This window comes from Eubalaena glacialis, chromosome 5, assembly GCF_028564815.1.
Source record: "Eubalaena glacialis isolate mEubGla1 chromosome 5, mEubGla1.1.hap2.+ XY, whole genome shotgun sequence".
NCBI lineage: Eukaryota > Metazoa > Chordata > Mammalia > Artiodactyla > Balaenidae > Eubalaena > Eubalaena glacialis.
Genome location: NC_083720.1, coordinates 73,928,538 through 73,949,210, shown reverse-complemented (window position 1 = coordinate 73,949,210; position 20,673 = coordinate 73,928,538). Strand labels below are relative to the sequence as shown.

Here is a 20,673-nt window from a genome sequence, read left to right as displayed (position 1 = left end):
CAAAATTGCATATTATTAAGTGAAAGAAGCCAGTCTAAAAGGCTACATAGTGTATGTTTCCAACTATATGACATTCTGGAAAAGGCAAAATTATGGAGACAGTAAAATGAGGAGTGATTGCCAGGGGCTGGGGAGAGGGAGGGATGAGTAGGTGGCGCACAGAGGATTTTTAGGGCAATGGAACTGCTCTGTATGATACTACAGTGATGGATACATTTGTTCAGACCTATGGAATGTACAACACAAAGAGTGAACCCAAATATAAACTATGGATTTTGGCTGATGATGTGTCAATATAGATTCATGAACTGTAGCAAATGTACCAGGAGATGTTGATAATGGGGGAAGGATGCATGTGTGGGAGCAGGAGGTTTATGGGAAATCTCTGTACCTTCCTCTCAATTTAGCTGTGAGCCTAAAGCTGCTCTTAAAAAATTGTTTTGAAAAAAAAAAAGTTGAAGAAAATTCATGTAAAATTTTGGAGCAGTATATGAAGAGCCATTTTTATCGTAGGGAGACTATGGAAGAAAAGAAAATGATGTTCCAACAAAATGGCTTTAGTAATATTCCTGAAGGTAATTAGTGGTGCATTTTTATGCAGAGTACAGAGGCACTGGATTACCATGGTTTGATATATAAGGGCCTAGTAATGGTTCAGATATAAAGTAGTCCCTTCGGCTGCTATGTGAAGTCGATATTTCGTCTGCTAAGAGGCAGGGATAACTGTGAAGGAAGACTTTTCAGGAGTTTACATAGACTGTTATTAGGACCTAACCTTAAAATTTAGCTATGCAGAAAAAGGATAGGGGGATTACTTTTAGTAGTGATGGGATTTGATGGGTAGACTGGATATGGAATATAGGGCACAGGGAGGAATCAATGAAGTTTAGATCATTGAAACTTTACCCTTTGAAATCACAGCTAATGAAAGGCAGAGGATTGATTGGGCACCAAGATACGTGGTTTGGGTCACGGACAGTGAGTAAAGTGAAGTGGCTGAAACCCTGAGAGAGAAATCAATTCATCAAGATTTCTAGTATGAACTGGGAGAACTATGTATGACTTTTAAAAAAAAATTTATTTATCTGTTTTTATTTTTGGTTTTGTTGGGTCTTCGTTGCAGTGCGTGGGCTTCTCATTGTTGTGGCTTCTCTTGCAGAGCACGGGCTCTAGGTGCGCGGGCTTCAGTAGTTGTGGCTTGCAGGCTCTAGAGCGCAGGCTCAGTAGTTGTGGCACGTGGGATCTTCCCGGGCCAGGGCTTGAACCCATGTCCCGTGCATTGGCAGGAGGATTCTTAACCACTGCGCCACCAGGGAAGTCCTCTGTATGACTTTTTAAAATCAGGTTTTTGAGTTATCTTATGAACAGTCCTTCACTTTGCTTCCTAGAGCTTTGTCCCTGACATGCATTCATTTAACTCTCTCTGAATTGCTTGATGGATATTATTTGTGGTATTATATAAGTAGGTTTCCTTGTTTATGGTGTTTTTCAAACGTTTTATCATCAGAATTAGTTTTAAATAAAATCATTGTATAGAACCAACTGTTCTGCTTTAGAAGAATAGTGGAAGGCAGTGGTTTTCACCCTGGCTGCACAGTAGAGCCACGTTAGGGAGTTTTCAAAAACATACAGATGCCTGGGCCTCCCTCCAAAGATTTTGATTCTGATTTAAGGAATTGCCAGAGAAGGCCGGCAAAGACCAGCATCAGGTCAGAAAACTTGACTTTGCCAGAATGCTGCGAGTGGATATGAAATCTTTTCCAGGGGGCAGAATTGTTATAAACAGTCTGACAGAGGCAAGCTTTTGTTTGCCAATTTACTAATTTACAGTGAGAAATACGCCAAGTGAATGAACGTTAATGCTGGAGCTGGCAGGCCATTCTTTGCTCTCCTTGTGAGGTAGGTCATAAAAGCTAAATTGTAATCAGGAAGTTGCATGGAAGAGCCTAAAGATCTAAGAAATTTATATCTGTCAGGCTCTGCTATAGGGGCCAGAATACTCATCCTTTTGTCCACCCTACTGCACTGTACTTAGGTGGACATGACATTTCCATCAGCAGTGTGCTAAGTGTTAATTTCCCTAAACCTTGCCAGCAATAGATCCAATTATTCTTTTTAATATTTGGCACAAATTTAACATTTGTGTATAAAATGAAAGCTCACTGCTAGTTTAATTTTCATTTTCTGGGCATTACAAAGTTTGAATATTTTTTCATATGTTGTCTTCTTAGCTTGGTTCTTATGTGAATTGTCTAATTATGTCTTTTGCCATTTTTTTCTCTGTTGTGTTGTCTTTTTTTTATAAATTTGTAAGAGCTCTTTGAATATTTTATATTTTCTGTCATCTGCATTCTATTTTTCCCCCAACTTTGTCCTTTCTTGTTTATGGTATCATTTGCCTTATAAATATTTAAAAATTTTATTTGGTTGAGTACATTCATCTTTTTCTCTCTCTCTCTCTCTTTCTTTTCTTTTTTTTTTTTTTTTAATAATTTTGGGCTTTCTATCTTGGCTAAAAGTCTCCTCTCTCCTGGATTATACATGTTGACTTTGAATTTTTTTTCTAAGACTTTAAAACATTTTTACTTCATATCCATCTGGAATTTGGTTTTTGAATATATTATGTTTATTTTTCTGCATATGAGTAGGAAGATAATCCAACATTATTACTAAATCATCCCCTTCCCTCTAATTTTGCCTATGTTGAATTCTTATTCTGGGATTTTTGGGAGGTTCTCTAATCTCTTATATTAATCTAATTTATCTGTACTTAATATTCACTAAGTTGATTACTTTTACATTGTGTTCTGATATAGTCATTATATATATATATTTACCCATTTTACTAAGTTTTTATTAATTGAACTATATTTGATGTACAATATTACATAAATTACAGGTGTACAATATAGTGATTCACAATTTTTAAAGGTTGTACTCTATAGTCACAAAATATTGACTATATTCCCTGTGTTGTACAATGTATCCTTGTAGCTTATTTATATGTAATAGTTTGTACCTCTTAATCCCCTACCACTATATTGCCCCTCTCCCCTTCCCTCTTCCCACTGGTAACCACTAGTTTGTTCTCTATATCTGTGAGTCTGCTTCTTTTTTGTTATATTCACTAGTTAGTTGTATTTTAGATTCCACATATAAGTAATATCATACAGTATTTGTCTTTCTCTGTCTGATTTACTTCTCCTAGCATAACGTCCTCCAGGTCCATCCATGTTGTTGCAAATGGCAAAATTTCATTCTTTTTTATGGGTGAGTAGTATTCTGTATACACATACTTGCATACACATATATATACCATATCTTCTTTATCTATTCATCTGTTGATGGACACTTAGGTTGCTTGCATGTCTTGGCAATTGTTATCAATGCTGCTGTGAACATTGGGGTGCACGTGTCTTTTTGAATTAGTGTTTTTGCTTTTTTCGGATATATACCCAGGAGTGGAATTGCTTGGTCATATGGTAATTCTATTTTTAGATTTTTGAGAAACCTCCATATTGTTTTCCACAGTGGCTGCACCAATTTACATTCCCACCAACAGTGTACAAGGGTTCCCTTTTCTCCACATCCTTGCCAACATTTGTTATTTGTGGTCCTTTTGATGATAGCCATTCTGACAGGTGTAAGATGATATCTCAGTGTGATTTTGATTTGCATTTCCCTGGTGATTAGTGATGTTCAACATTTTATGTTATATTTTGATATATGTTTTGATTATAGTTATAATCTGTTCTGATTATAGTTATATTATCTTCTGATTTAGAGAATAGTGTTTGTATTCTTTTTAAATAATTTTTTTTTAGCTGTTCTTAGGTATTTATTCCTCCTAGTATATTCTAAGATAATTTTATCTAATACAACCTAAACAAAATAGTACTGAAATCTTAATTGGAATTGTACTAATTAATATATTAATTTTGTGAGAATTGACACGTAATAACAAATGCTTTTATCTATAAGTATGTCCTTACCTTTGTTCATGTCTTCTTTTTATGTTCTTTAAGAAGTTCTTTTTTTTTTTTTTTTTTTTTCCTTTTTATTTATTTATTTATTTATTTTTGGCTGTGTTGGGTCTTCGTTTCTGTGCGAGGGCTTTCTCCAGTTGCGGCAAGCGGGGGCCGCTCTTCATCGCGGTGCGCGGGCCCCTCACTATCGCGGCCTCTCCTGTTGCGGAGCACAGGCTCCAGACGCGCAGGCTCAGTAGTTGCGGCTCACGGGCCCAGTTGCTCCGCGGCATGTGGGATCCTCCCAGACCAGGGGTCGAACCCGTGTCCCCTGCATTGGCAGGCAGATTCTCAACCACTGCGCCACCAGGGAAGCCCAAGAAGTTCTTGAATTTTCCTTTATATAAGTCCTATGCTTTTTTATTAAATTTATCCCTATCTATTTATATTTGTGAATAGGTTTTTATTGATTTTCATTCCTACATAATTGCTAGTTAATAAAGAAATTTCATGTCTTCTTTTTCAATATTTATAACAATGATTTCATTTTCTTGTATTATTGCATTTACTTATATTATCCCATAACCTTCAGGATGGTGTTGAATAATAAAGCAAGAATCAGCATCTTTGTTTAATTTGTTTTAATTGAAATAGATTTGGTGTTTTGAAACCTATAATAATATTTGCTGCTGGTGAATGGTAAATATTTTTTTTGTTTCCTTTGTCTCTGGCTGCTGGATACCAGTAGGTGTGCAGTTATATTTCTTTGTCAGCTAATTAAGTGTGTGAGCCATACAGCTACAGTACTATTTTAAAGTGTAGTCCCAAGAGTGATGGAAGGGAAAGCAGGCTCAGTCTCTGTGAGCCTTAGTTAGCTATCAATTAAGATATTAAGAGGAAGCCCCTTTGTTCTTGGTTTGTTTAAGTCATATCAGCCTCAGGGGTATAGAGGACTCAGCCCACCTATTTAGATTCTGCTCGCCTTCTTGGAAGTCAAAGAAGAATGGCTACACAACCATATGCAGTTATCTACCTCTGCCAAGCCCTGGGTCTAGGTATGTTTGCTGGATGAAACAACTGGGTATTCTGCAGGATTCTGGTGTTCATATTTTCACTTTAGGGCTATCCTGTGGTGAGGCCCTGGTTCATGTCTGGCCAGAGGAGAAGGTTTTGCCACAATAGGTTTTTCATTGGCAGTGAATATTTTTATGGGCGGAAGAGTGGAGAACAAAAATGAAAACAACTTTTTTGTTGCTTCTGATACCATACCCACAGTTGAGATATAACTCAACTCGTTCATTTTCTGGCGGGGAGGCAGAGCTTAGAGAGGTTAAATATTTTGACCAAGATTATAATGATATTCAGTAGCCAAGTCCAGGGCTCTTGTCTTCTGACTCCTAGGTCCATGCATATTTAAAAAATACCACATCATTTCTAAATTTTTAGAAGGGTTTCTTAGGCAAGCTTCTGAAGGTTCAAAAGAGTACAGGAAAATAATAACCTCAGGGAGACTCTGGCTGAGTGAATAATGGATTACTTAGATGATAGGTCATTTTTCTTCAGCTTTATAATAAGTGATATTTCTGTACTAGATTTCAAGTAAAAAAGATTGGAAATGTGCCAAAGATGTCATAGGACTTCTATGTTTAGAAATTGTTTTCAATGGGAATAGTTTAGCCTAGGATAAATAAACATTTTAGGAACAGCTGTCCAAAGGACAAGCAAAAGTCTGAATTTTTCTATCCATTGAAATTCATCCAGAAGCAAAAAAGTTGGACTGAGTAGTGAGGAAAATGATTTCATTCACACAGAATAGACACTTAAAGTATTTAGGAACAGAATTAATAAGAATTAGAGAGATTCCCCTATGAAGGAAAGTATACATTTTCCTTTGGGTACATGAAAGAAGACAAATTAGTGAGGGTATGCCAGGTTCTAGATAAGAAGTCTTAATTAAGATGTCAATTTTCTTCTAATTATTTTGTGAAAGTATGCATAAGCTTGGAAGTATAAGTGAATGACAATAGGTGAGAAATTCCTGAAGATAATGAGTACACCAGGAGTATTTGTGCCAACAGATGATAAACACTATTATGAAAAGTTAATAATTAAAAGAATGGTACTGATACAAAAACTGATTGTTAATGAGCAGAATAGGAAGCATATTTGAGTATGAATTTAGTTTATGATAATAAAATCAGTGACAAAATTTTAGTAAAGGTACTGAGAAGAACTGATGAAATGTTGAGGAAAAATTTTTAAATTTTTGTTGTATAACACCCCAAGATAGATTTAAATGGAGTAAATATAAGTAAAAGAGAGTTAAAAGAAAATAGAGGTAAATATGTATCTGATCAAAATGGGGAAGCTTTTTCTTTTTAGCCCATTTTATATAAATGAATTTGAAGAGCAACAAAAGTACTTGATTTGGCAAATAGTTATACTAAGCAAATAGTATGTTAGTAATATAGACTTTTAAGGAAGAAAAAATGATATATCAAAATCTGGCAGTTGTGGAGGAAATAAAGCCACTGATCTGAAAGTTCTTAAACTGAGAACCTAAGTTCACATTCCATTCAAATGGGACAATCGACTTTAATTAGAAGTCAGTTTCCTTGTCATACATGAACAATAACTTGATGTGGTGTTTTGCATCTGGTTCCTGCCAGGAATTTTACCATCTGGTTGTTAAATTATTGGCGGCTTGAAATCAGCCATGATGGGAGTATTTCCATGATGGAAATTAGCAAATGCTGCAAATCAGGACACAATTTTTTTTTTTTTAAAGAGAGGCGTTTACCAGCTTATCGCTTGAAATAAGATTTGGTTTGTTAGCATAAAATAAGATAACACGCAAAATATCTTAATAAATATTAAATAATGTTTTGTTTCCATAAGAAGTGAATGGTGTCTGGTATGAGATTCCTTCATTCATGAAGTAATTTTGAGGTATACCTTGCCTTATATAGCAAATTGTGTTTGTGCACTGAACCCATCAAACAATGCCTTCATATTGTACCTCTCAACATGTACAGCATGCACATTACTTTTCTTTTCTTCTCTTCAGAAACAGTTGCTTTCAAATGTACAGTTTTGCTTTGGATAGTTGGTTGAAAGACGCACCAATCCAACTGGCCTCCCCAGAAGTTGAAGTTTTCTTTTATTCCCTAATCTGATTTTGCTATCTTTGTTTCTGCTTTCATTTTGTCTACCATATAACCTGATTTGTGTTTTTGACATTTTATTGTAATTGACTTAGTAAACTGTTTTCCTCTCTTGATCCAAGTACATTATTGTTTTAAGCTTTGGCTTGGTCTGCTGTTTATTGTGACTCTTCTCAGGCACCTTTGGTTCTGGCTGACAGGAATCGAGTAGGCTTTTCTTTCTTTTTTAAAAAAATTAATAGACTTTTTTTTTGTAAAGAGCAGTTTCAAGTTTACAGAAATTTGAACAGAAAGTACAGAGTTCCCATGTACCCACTTCTGCTACCCACCCCTCCCAGCCCCGCCCATTTCCCCTACTATTGACATTTTACATTAATGTGATACATTTGTTACAATTAATGAACCTACATAGACACATCATAATCACCCAAAGTCCATAGTTTACAATATCAGTCTTGGTGTTGTGCATTCTGTGGGTTTTGACAAATGTATAATGGCATGTATCCATCATTACAGCGTCATGCAGAATAGTACTGTGCCCCCTAAAAATCCGCTGTGCTCCACCTATGTATCCTTCCCTCCCTCCAACCCCTGGCAGTCACTCATCTTTTTATTGTCTTTATAGTTTTGCCTTTTCTAAAATGTCAAATAGTTGGAATTACACAGTATGTAGCCTTTTCAGATTGGCTTATTTTACTTAGTAATATGTGTTTAAGTTTCCTCCAAGTCTTTTCATGGCTATATAGTTCATTTCATTTTAGCACTGAATAATACTCCATTGTCTGATGTACCACAGTTTATCCATTCACCTACTGAAGGACATCTTGGTTGCTTCTAAGTTTTGGCAATTATGAATAAAGCTACCAAAAACATCCGTGTGCAGGTTTTTGTGTGTATATGTTTTCAGCTCCTTTGGGGAAATATCAAAAAGCACAGTTGCTGTGTTGTGTGGTAAGAATAGTTTTGTAAGAAACCTTCAAACTGTCTTCCCTTTTACATTCTCACCAGTGTTGACTGAGCGTTCCTGTTGTTCCACATCCTCACCAGCATTTGTTTTTGTCAGTGTTATAGATTTTGATCATTGTAGTAAGTGTGTAGTGGTGTTGACTGAAAAAAAAACAACAACAAATCACCACCTAAAAGTTGAGAATTGTGTTTTATTTGACAGACTTGCTGAGGACTTCAGCCTAGGAGGCAGCCTCTAAGATAGCTCTGAGGGACTGCTCCTAAGAGGTAAGGGAGGAGCTAGGATATATAGGAGTTTTTGCAACAAAAAACCAGGTAGTTGGAACATCAAAAGATTACTGTTAATTAAAAAAAAACAGACATCTGATGTTAATGAATTTAGCACTTTCCTATGTGCTAAATTTATTAGCACATAGAAAGATGCAAGAGTCTGGGCTTATTGAAATCATTCCTTTGATATGCACCTTAACTATCTAGGGCCAGTATCCTGTTTTTCTCCATCCTGAATCCCCTCAGGGTGCACGTTGGGGGGGCTGCAGTGGCTGATGGCTTGACGTTGGCAACACCCTTTGTTTACTGATATGACAGGTGACATTTTCCATCCACAGTGGTATCTCATTGTTGTCTTAATTTGCATTTCTCTGAAGACGTATGATGTGGAACATCTTTTCGTATGCTTACTTGTCATCTGTATGTCTTCTTTGGTGAGGGGTCTATTCAGATGTTTTGCCCATTTTTTAATTGGATTGTTTATCTTCTAATTGCATTTTAAGAATTGTTATATATTTTGGATAACAGTTTACCGGATATGTGTTTTGCAAAGGTTTTCTCCCAGTCTGTGTCTTTTCATTCTCTTAACAGTATCTTTTGCAGAGCTGAAGTTAGTAATTTTAATACAGCTCAGTTTATCAATTTTTCTTTCATGGGTTGTGCTTTTAGTGTTGTATCTAATAAAGTCATAGCCAAACCCAAGAACTGTTAGATTTTCTCCTTCTTATAGTCTGGGAATTTTATAGTTTTGCATTTTACATTTCGATCTATGATCTATGATCCATTTTGAGTTAGTTTTTGTAAAAGGTGTAGGTTCTGTGTCTAGATTTTGGTGGGGGGGGGGCATGTGGATGTCCAGTCATTCTAACACCATTTGTTGAAAAGTCTCCGTTTTCCATTGATTGCCTTTGCTTCTTTGTCAAAGATTAGTTTCACTTGACTCTGTGAGTCTCTTCCTGGGCTCTCTATTCTATTCCACTGATCTATTTATGTATTCTTTCACTAGTACCATACTATCTTGTTTACTGTAGCGTTAAAGTAAGTTTTGAAGTTGGGTAGTGTCAGTCTTCCAACTGTGTTGTTCTTCCAATATTGTGTTGGCTATTCTGGGTCATTTGTCTCTTTATATAAACTTCAGAATCGGTTTGTTGATAGCCACAAAATAACTTGCTGGGATAGGCTTGCTTTTTAAACTAAGAATTTTGCTTTTGCCTTTTAAAATAAGAGATATTTTTGACTTTTGGTCTTGTTTAAAGGCCATTTACCTTATACCTTTTCTTTCTTAGGTTGTCATCAACATGTTTCCTATTAACCAATATAAGTAAATAATTATAATAAGTAAGCAATTGTGTGGTATTTTGTTACTTTTCTGTATTATATAAATCTCTTCATAAATATGTGTGTAATATGCATGTATATATAAGATGATGACCACAAAGTCGTAATTTTTTATCCCTAAAGACCTGTTTTTGGGGGTGAGGGTACTGCAGGCATCTTTCATAGACTCCACTGGGGTCTTTTTAAAGCTACATCCACCCACCCCTACTCATCCTTATCTAAAACACCTCAGTCATTGAGAGTCACTGCATTTTGGGGGATGTTACTGTTTAGTGTTGTGCATAAGAATATAATGGAGCTAGAAAACACTGAGAACCGCTGCTGTAAAGTAATGAAACCAAACATGTATCGACTTAGGGTTTTTGTGTCTCTTCTCCCTTGTCTGTTCCCCTTCATTGAAGTTCAGTTTATCTTGTAAAGGTATAGGAGTCTTATGAGCATGAAAAAGGTAATTTTTAAATGAAACATGCTGAGAACAGTGCTATATAGAGAGTTAGAAATAAAAATGTCTAAAAATACTTTATTTACGTTTTATTTGCACCTTATCTAAGAGAGAGAGTATACATGCTAGTTTAATTTTTATATTTTATCTTAATTTTATATGTTAATTATTCAGGTCTTGCTTTATTCTTATTATTACCAGAGTTTTATAGATTTATATTCCAAGGATGTTTAATCTGACATTGGGTTTTTACAACTTGTAATTCAATGCCTGAATTGTGTTAAGAGTTACACCCTCACATTTATGTCTTTATTCTCCCATAGGCTTATATAAAATTTTCAAAAAATTTTAATAGCATGTAGAGAAATAGGATTGTTTAAGCTCATAAAATATTTAACTCAAGCAGTCTGGTGACATCAAGTTAATCTAGTTATGTGTAAACTAGCCTTCTTAACCTCCTTAGAGTGACCATCCCTTTTTCTTCACTATTAGCAGAATATGAGAAAAATTCACATATCTTCACCAAAGCTGAACATTATAGTGAAATACACAATTGGGGGAAACCACTTTGATAAATGAAAAGTATTATTTAATTTTTATTTATTTTTAAAATATTAGTGAGGTTAAATATTATTTTCATGGTTACTGGCTTCTTCTATTATATCTTTTGTAGTGTTTCTTCATGTCCTTTGTCCAGTTTTCAGTTTGGGGGTGTGGGTCTTTTTCTAACTGATTTCATTAGAGCTTTGTGGATGGAGGTAAAAGTGATTAACTCTTAATAAGTAATTTTCATTAAAATTTGATTTTTTAAAAAATTGAAGTATTTTTATTTTGGAAGATAATACAGGTCTTTGGAAGATAAACCTTTATCTGGAAGATAAATACTGGTTTCCCTAAAACTTTTGGCTGTATTGGCAAATTTCTTGAAATATGCAATTATGATCTGTAGGAATATTTGTTTATGCTTAATTTATGTTTATGATTTTTTAGGAAGTAGAAGACAGTAAGGGTGAGTTTTTCAAAGGTCATTTTAACTAAAGTTTTTTCTTTTTGAGGAGACTTTAAAGGTTACAATGTTATTAAGATTATACTTCATCAAAGTCTAGAATTCAAGTGCCAAAGTCTATCATAGCTTCTTGTTTAAAACGTTTATTGTAAAGTTAAAGCCAAGGATACTTTGTAACTCTCTTATGATCTTATGAATCTTAATTAAAAGATATATTTTGTATCTACTACCATAAGTCAAAATCTTAAAAATGTTTCATCCTCATTTTTATTTCTAAAATGTAAATTAAAATTCTAGAAATGATCTGGGTAGGCTTTTTCACTATTTTATGATTCCCAAGAGTTATTCACCATGTGTGGATATAAAATACAGAGTATTCTTAATGACTCAGAATAAATTTTTAAAATTTAAGATCTCCTTTCCCCACAATGACATTTGTTAACACATTCTCTCCTTTATAATACACAGTGTTGGATCATGAAACAGAGTAAACAAACAAGTCATTGTTTAAAATAAATACTGTGCACTGTGTTCAAAGGACTGTGAATTTTTGTTTTGAATTGTTCTTATTATATAATTTTAGTTCTAGAATACATTACATATTATATTTTAATTTTATGTGATACAAAGATATTTATTTTAGATGCAATATTAACAGTTTATAACATTCTTTAGATTATTATTTTAAATATTTAAGCATCATGTATGACTAATTTCTAATCTTAACCTTGGAGGAAAATATTCTGTTCTATAAAAAATAAGTAAGTAAACAAAGATAATGAATAGGACATGAAAGTAAACCATTCTTTGGTATTTGGAAGTTCAGTCTTTTTTTTTCCCCCTGGCTGCACCGCACGGCTTGTGGGATTTAGCTCCCCGACCAGGGATTGAACCCGGGCCCTCAGCCGTGAAAGCGTGGAGTCCTAACCACCAGACTGCCGTGGAACTCCTGGAAGTTCAGTCTTTCAAAAATATTTATTTTTCTTAAGTTTGCAAATTATTTTTTCTGAAGTGACTGCCATAACCTGACTTTATATTACTTTCTAGAATTTTCTTTGGGTGTTATCACAGTCACCTTTAGATATCTTGACACATACTATGTTTGGCAGAGTAGGGTTTTTTTTTTTTTTTTAAGTTGACGGAACAATTCCTTATAAGTTGGGAGTGTATTTATTTAGATTAAATTTATTGTCCTGTGGTTATATACACACATACACGTAAGCAGAAATTCAGTGTTTGAAAAATTGTGTTCTGCTTCCTGTTTCAAGGAGGGAGTTATTTATAGGACAGCATATTGAAAGGGTAGTATCTAGAGATCAGCTTGAGGGAGAGAAGTACATTCTTGCAGGTTCTCCGTGAATATTCCAGGCCAAAGGGATGTCACAAGCTGAGGTTAGAGAATGGGAGGGTCTATATCATACAACAGCCTGGAAGATCGAGGTAACTGGATAAACTGTAGATAAAAGCCAGGTAGACTGCCCAGGCAGTCAAGAGAACAGAACAGGTGAAGATAAACAGCAAGCAGTGGTGTGTGCTCTTTTTGTGCCACACTTGATGCAAAGCACTGTTTGCCAGGCACGATTGATATCATCCCTATCTCTCCTTTGAATAATTCAAAGAAAAGTCCTATGAGTCACGTTTTATTTCCTTCATTGCATATAACTTTGTTTAGAATTCATTTGTTCATTCAATACATATTTATTGTATACCTAGTATATATACCAGGCATTGTTCTAGGCTCTTGGGATTCATCAGTGAACAAATAAGACAGAAGAGGATCTCTGTTCTTATAGCATTTACAATGGTAGGGTAGGGAGAAAAATAGTACATAGTAAACATAATATATAACTAAATTATAGTTACGTTGGGCAGTATGTTAGAAGGTGACAAGTGTAATAGACAAAAATAGAGTCTGGTAATACAGATTGGGAGATCCGGATGGGGTTTAGGGGGAGGATACATATTAAATAGGGTGGTTATGGTTGGCCTAATTGAGTTGATTATTAAAGTAGAGTTCTTTTGTTTCTTTTATTTTCAGCTTCAGCACAAGTCAGCAAAGTGAATAAGTACTGCACTTCTTCCAACTTTCATTCCACTTTGGGGAAAAAGAATATCATCATGTCAAGCATTACGATTGACCCAGATGTCAAGCCTGGTGAATATGTCATCAAGAGCCTCTTTGCAGAATTTGCTGTTCAAGCTGAAAAGAAAATTGAAGTTGTAATGGCTGAACCCTTGGTGAGTAGAGCTGACCTATAAATCAAGTATATTCTTGACTTGCATTAACCATTATATTACAAATTTTCCAAAGAAAATAATATACTTGAAAAAATATTAAAGGAAGCCAATCTGAAAAGGGTACATGCTGTGTAATTCCAACTATATGACATTCTAGAAAAGGCAAAGCTGTGGAGACAGTAAAAGATCAGTGGTTGCCAGGGATTGGGCAGGGGTAGGGGTGGGATGAATAGGCAGACACAGAGGATTTTTAGGGCAATGAATATATTCTGTATGATATTATAATGGTGGATACATATCATTATACATTTGTCCAAACCCATAGAATATACAACACCCGTTGTGAACTGTAGTGCAATCTATAGACTTTGGATGATTAGACTGTGTCAGTGTAGGTTCATCAGTTATAACAAAGGCACCCCTCTGGCGCGGAATGTTGATAACGGCGGGGGCTATGCATGTAAGGGCACAGGGGAATATGGGAAGTCTATCCTTCCACTCAGTTTCGCTGTGAACCTAAAACTGCTCTCAAAAATAAAGTCTTAAAAAAAAATTAAGGGTTAGGCCAGTAGTAAAGTGATCTTTTCTTTTTTTTAATTAATTAATTAATTAATTAATTTTTGGTTGTGTTGAGTCTTCGTTTCTGTGCGAGGACTTTCTCTAGTTGTGGCAAGCAGGGGCCACTCTTCATTGCCGTGCGTGGGCCTCTCACTATCGCGGGCTCTCCTGTTGGGAGCACAGGCTCCAGACGCGCAGGCTCAGTAGTTGTGGCTCATGGGCCTAGTTGCTCCGCGGCATGTGGGATCTTCCCAGACCAGGGCTCGAACCCGTGTCCCCTGCATTGGCAGGCAGATTCTCAACCACTGCGCCACCAGGGAAGCCCTAAAGTGATGATCTAAAAAGCTGTAATGACTCTAGAACCCACTTTGATAAGTTACTGCAGGTCACCAAAGAACAAAGACGGATTTCACCAATGGGAATTGTTGAGACAGATAAAACATAAGAGAAAACCTAAAACATTCTGTGAGTTAATGGTGTGACAGTAGCCAAACTTATAATGAACACGTAAACAGCTTTGAACTTAACAGTACACGAGGATACTTAAATAATGTGAGGAGCTCTGTGTGAGTCGAGCTTATGGTGAGGAAGAAGGAAGAAAAAGACCAAAAACAAATGTCTGGGTTGGATTCTAACAAATTGTGGTGGCTATTATGATAGATAATACAGTGGTTGGACAGTAAGAGGGAGAATAGATGAAAGGCAAAGACTGTTTAGTTATTGTATATAATTCAGGCTGGAATGAAAAGAGCCTTGGAACTAGGGCATTAACAGTGGAAGTGGTTGCAGAAAAAAGTGAGATAAACAACAGAAGCAGAATCAGTAGAACTTGACACATAATTAAATAAGAGTAGGTGTTTTGAGTGAGAGTGAAGGGTTAAAGATTTTTTGAAGTGTTAGAAAAGATGGTAGTGTATTTACTTAGGTAAAGAAAACAGGAATATTATTGGGGTAGTCAAGGTGATTAAGATAATTCTTCCTTTGTGTATGTTAAGCTTGAGCTACTAGCGATCTAAACCATGTGGAACTATTTGATTGGTAGCTGGAGATTCCTTTTGGGAACTCACAAGAAATATAGATTTTGGCATCATCTACATGAGGGTGATAATTAAAGCTAAAAGAGCACATGATAATATCAAGGGAAGAGAGGATATAGGATAGCATTATTATTGTCAAATAATATAGAGAGGCAGAGGAACACAGTGAACACTGAGGAAGAGGGTACTGGACTTGGAAGTTAAACAGCCTGAGAACAGTTTTAGCAGGATGATATAACTTTAGGAAGCAACTCTTTGGGTTTGAAGGGAATGGATTTGTGATGTATCAGGATCACACTGGTAGGTTAAAAGTACGGTGATGATAATGAAGATGGAGGTAGAGGATGTAATAGCTAAAATTTATTTATTCCTTACACAACGGGATTAGAGATAGGTCTTCACTGCCACTTTGAGACTCAGAGGGTTTGTTACTTGTCTGAAGCCCAAAGCCAATAAGCAGCAGAGTGAAGAGTTAGGCTTCCTCAATCTGCTGTCCTTCCTCAGAAGGAAGGGAGGAAAGGAACAGAAAAGAGAATAATGATGACCTAAGAAAGAAGGGAAGTTGAGGAAGTATTATATGTTCTTAATTTTCTTAGTGAAGTAGGACTTAACATTACTCATAATATGATGGTATGTGTGTGGGTACATGCATGCCTCGAGTTTCTTTCTGATCATTAAATAGAGGAAACTACTCTGAAGAAAGCATCTATGAAATAATGTATTTGAGGTTTAATAAATAATAATAGGTAAAAGATCATTAACCAAAATGTATATTTTAAAACTGTGCATCTCACTATATTCAATTTAAATCATTCCATGATTGCTTTCTGTATATCAAATTGTTTTTATACCAATGTATATATATTTTACAGCATGTATATAATATAAAATTCTGTTTTAGAAATTAGGATTACAAGAGTCTATAGATATGAATTAGTGATTATAAGGTTTGATTAGAAATGTACTTATTCTATAAAATGTTATTTTCTTCATCCATGGTCTATGAATTACGTGATAGATCGCTACACTAGCCTACTTAAATAACATACAGTCAGAAAGGGAACCACTTTTTAAAGAATACTTTAAAAAAAGTTTATGGAGCGTGGTGACTATGGTTGATAATACTATATTGTATAACTGAAATTTGCCAAGAAAGTAGAACTTAAGTGTTTTCACCAAAAATAAAAAAAAGAAAGAAAAAAGTGAATATGTGAGGTGATAGATGTTTTAATTAACTTGAAGGTGGGAATCCTTTCACAGTATATATGTATATATCACATCGTATACTTTAAATATATTACACCTTTATTTATTACTTATATCTCAATAAGCCTGAAAAAAATGTTTATTAAAATTTTTTTTTTTTTTTTAAAGTGGGATGAATATCAGGAGTCCCACTTTTTTTTTTTTAAATTAATTAATTTATTTATGGCTGTGTTGGGTCTTCGTTTCTGTGCGAGGGCTTTCTCTAGTTGTGGCAAGCGGAGGCCACTCTTCATTGCGGTGCGCGGGCCTCTCACTATCGCGGCCTCTCTTGTTGCGGAGCACAGGCTCCAGACGCGCAGGCTCAGTAATTGTGGCTCACGGGCCCAGCCGCTCCGCGGCATGTGGGATCTTCCCAGACCAGGGCTCGAACCCATGTCCCCTGCATTAGCAGGCAGATTCTCAACCACTGCGCCACCAGGGAAGCCCTGTTTATTAAAATTTTTAAACTTATATAAAAGTAGAGATTATAGTATAATGAACCCTCAGCAATCAGCTGGCTTCAGCAATTTGCAACTTACACAGCACATTTTTAAAACTTTTACCTATTTTATAAAATATTTTTAAACAGCACCATGTGCTATGGTGCTAAGAGCTCTAAAATATTTTATAGTCTTAAAGGAATTTTAATTTTGAAATGTGAAAGTCTTCAGAGTAAAATAGTTAAAAGAAAATACGAGTGAAATTACCTAATTTGAATGAGTCTATAATATGGTGATTTTACATCTTTCTCCTTCCTTTTTCTCCCAATGCCATCGTTACTGTCCTAGCTCAGGGCCAGGTTCTGTCATATTAGGCCATTGCATTAGCCTTCTAAGCAGTCAAGAAGTGGTCCATCTCCTTCCCATTTACCTTCTTCTCACCAGACTTTTCCTCATCTAAAATACAAATATTATTGCCTTTCTGCTTTAGAAATCTTGCTTCCTTTTCATTGCTATGGATCAAATTCAAGTTCTTGGTGAGTCATTTCAGCCTCTTCACAGTCTCGTTACAGTTTGTATAATGTCTCATGATTCTCCTATCCTGATGTGTGCTGTGACACTTAAAAGTATCCTCTATATATTCTGTTGTTGTGATGTATTTGTTTTTATTTTTCTCTCAATCTAAAATGCTTTTTTGTTCAAAGTGTCATTTTATTTTTATGTTGTTTATTTATTTATTTTTGGCTGCGTTGGGTCTTCGTTGCTGCACGTGTGCTTTCTCTAGGTGTGGTGAGCGGGGGCTACTCTTCTTTGTGGTGTGCAGGCTTCTCATTGCAGTGGCTTCTCTTGTTGCGGAGCACGGGCTGTAGGTGCGCGGGCTTCAGTAGTTGTGGCCCATGGGCTCTAGAGCACAGGCTCAGTAGTTGTGGCGCACGGGCTTAGTTGCTCCGTGGCATGTGGGATCTTCCCGGACCAGGGCTCGAACCTGTGTCCCCTGCATTGGCAGGCGGATTCTTAACCACTGCGCAACCAGGGAAGTCTTAAAATGCTTATAATTCCTCTGTTTTTAAACCTCTACTCATTCTTCCAACTTCCCACATGTTCCCTCTAACATAGTGATCCTTCCCCAAACTAAATGAATCTTTGTTTTACCATAATAATTTGTTCATACTCCTCGATTCTGACATTGTCATATTATGGTTAATTGCTTACATGTTTATCTTTTCTGATGTGATCTACTTGATACCAGGAACCAGGTCTCTCTTTCCAGGCAGTACCTGCAGCACTGCCCTTGGTGGTAGGTGCTTAGTAAAAGTTTGTATTTTAAATTGAATGTAGCCTTAAGAACATTGCTGTGGCCTGTGCCCTTTTTCTTCTAACAAAGCATAGTATCATTGTGTTAGCCAGAGCTTCTGATAGTTCTTTCAGAATAGTCTGATGTTGACTATATTTTATTCATTCATTTAACAGTTAATTTCAGAAACATCTGCTGTGTAATTTAAAATGAGATTATTAAATTATGGTAAGTAGTGGTGAGGATTCCATTAGAAAATAGGTGTTTTTACCCCATCATCACACTTAAGAGAGATGAGGCATCCCTGCTTACTCCTCCTGACACACCAGGAAAACCCCCAGTGTTGTAGACTACAGCAGCCAAGGACAAACACTGGCTGAGAAAATCCCCATCATATTTTACAGATTTTACCCGCCTCACTCCTATATACCGGCATAATTTCTTCTTGTCTGAATCAGATCTCTGCCAGCTTTGTTTCATTTATGTCCAAGTCTGAGTAGATGGTGTATCGTCTACCCAGCATCAAGATTAGATAATGAAAATACATTTAATATAACATTATCACAAGGTTTTTATTATAGCTTCAAATGCATTTATTGTGATCTCATTTATTTTGAAATTTATTTTGTACCCTTTCCAGTAATAAACAGCCATTCAAGATGACTCTCTTGCGTTCTTGAATGAAACTTTAATGGGGTCTCTTTAAAGAAAACAGCATCCACGAATTGTTACATAAAAGGAGGCTAGCGCGTCTCATGGTCAGATGGACAGTAGGTTACATGAAAACTTAGAAGCACAAATGTGAATGGCTTTTGCTAAAAGAATTTAATCAATCACTAAAATGAGAGAACTGGCCTTTTCATTCTCATATTAGAAGCCACAATAAAAGGAGGTTAAGGAAGGCAAAAGATTCAAAGATTAGCTGAGCTTGACTTTAGCCACAATTTCATTTTTATCTTGGAAGATTCAAGAAGGAAGGGCAACCACTGATTAAAATTGCAGCTTGCAAACTATGCAATCCAATACCTTAGGTTTCTTTCTTCCTAAAAGGAGGTAGATCAATCCTGGGTAATGATCCAGGCACATCCAAGCTTATCTGTTACTGTTTTAGATTGCCAGTGACCAGAAAAGAAGAGAGGAAAAAGGGCTTTAACCAATCACCTGCTGATTTAGACTGTATGTATTTGGTTTAGGCCCAGCATTTTTACAACTCTGCACTGTCCACTGTTTTTTTTTTGTTTTGTTTTTTAAATTACAGATTTTTTTTTTAAATATAGGAATAGGGTATATATATATATTTTAAATTAATCAATTAATTAATTAATTTATTTTTGGCCGTGTTGGGTCTTCGTTTCTGTGCGAGGGCTTTTTCTAGTTGCGGCAAGCGGGGGCCACTCTTCATCGCGGTGCGCGGGCCTCTCACTATCGTGGCCTCTCTTGTTGCGGAGCACAGGCTCCAGATGCGCAGGCTCGGTAGTTGTGGCTCACAGGCCTAGTTGCTCCGCGGCATGTGGGATCTTCCCAGACCAGGGCTCGAACCCGTGTCCCCTGCATTGGCAGGCAGATTCTCAACCACTGCGCCACCAGAGAAGTTCTGTCCACTGTTTTTTTGATACTATTAAATATGTATTTTAAAGAGTTTCTGATCACTTATTTCCTCCAAACTGCATCTTTTTTTTTTAATTAGTCCAGGTAATTTAATTAGTTATTGTTAATAATGTTACAGTTAGTGACATCTGACAGTCAAGGAGATTGATAAGACCTAGTCCCTTCCCCAGCATCACAAACTGCATTTTCTGTTAGTTTCCCCTTCTCCTCACATGCTTATTATAACATATGTTATTTATTATGATTGAGGCACTAAACAGCTGATTGGAAGCTCTGTGTACATGGAGGGGCCTTTTTGACTGTGGTCTTGAGTGTGTGATCATCTGAACCATCAATGTCAGATCTTTGGTTGGAAGCTAGTGAGAGTCTCCTGGAGGGGTCCTTCAGTAGCCCAAATGGGAGGTTTAGACTTGGCTGCTAGCATTCTGGGGATGTAGAGACAGAAGATAACTGGGGGTTTTGATATTTAGTATATACCTTTTTACCTAAGCTCCCTGTCCTCAGTGTGGTACCTTGTCTTCAACTGTAGTGTCCCCCAGTCGACATCTCTGTTTTGCCCTTTCGTAAGAAGGGCAATTCCTCTGTGGGTAGGTTGGAAGGACAGCCAACCTGCTAAGTAGAGTGGGTGAAGGGAATGGGAGGGAGGGTCTAAATGTTTCCTAAACTATCGTTCAACCAGTCCTCTTATTTTTAACTTCACCTTCACCCACACTTTCATAGTACTGAAATTCTCCAATGCCTGAGCCTTTGGGGAGTTCCAAGGTACTGACTGGATTATCTTTCCTTCACTCTGCACGGCGAGCTTACTCACTTCCCTCTGATTGTGACTTAAATGTCATCTTCTCAGTGGTCATTCTAAAATCTTCATTTCCATTGCAACTTCCTATCCTATAAAGTCTGTGTAAGATGATATATATTTTCTTTGCTCTGTCATTAGACTTTTAGCTCTACAAGGACAGGGATTGTTTAGGAGAGATTGCCATCTTTAGTTGCAAATTATTGAAATATTTCAGTATCATTGTTATGCTGTGAAAATCTTTTCAGTAAATTCTTTTGCTTTCCCTGGAAGCTACATGTTGCTGTTGGTACTCTATACATAGAT

General features: G+C 36.2%; 1 protein-coding gene across 1 annotated transcript in view; it reads left to right on the top strand.

Moving 5' to 3' along the window:
• Positions 1-20,673, top strand: part of FRYL (FRY like transcription coactivator) — a 242,080-nt gene that overhangs the window by 93,042 nt on the left and 128,365 nt on the right. The window contains exon 4 of the mRNA XM_061192247.1: positions 13,190-13,389. Coding sequence (XP_061048230.1) covers positions 13,270-13,389 — 120 coding nt within the window. The 5' untranslated portion in view covers positions 13,190-13,269. The remainder of the gene's footprint in view (positions 1-13,189; positions 13,390-20,673) is intronic.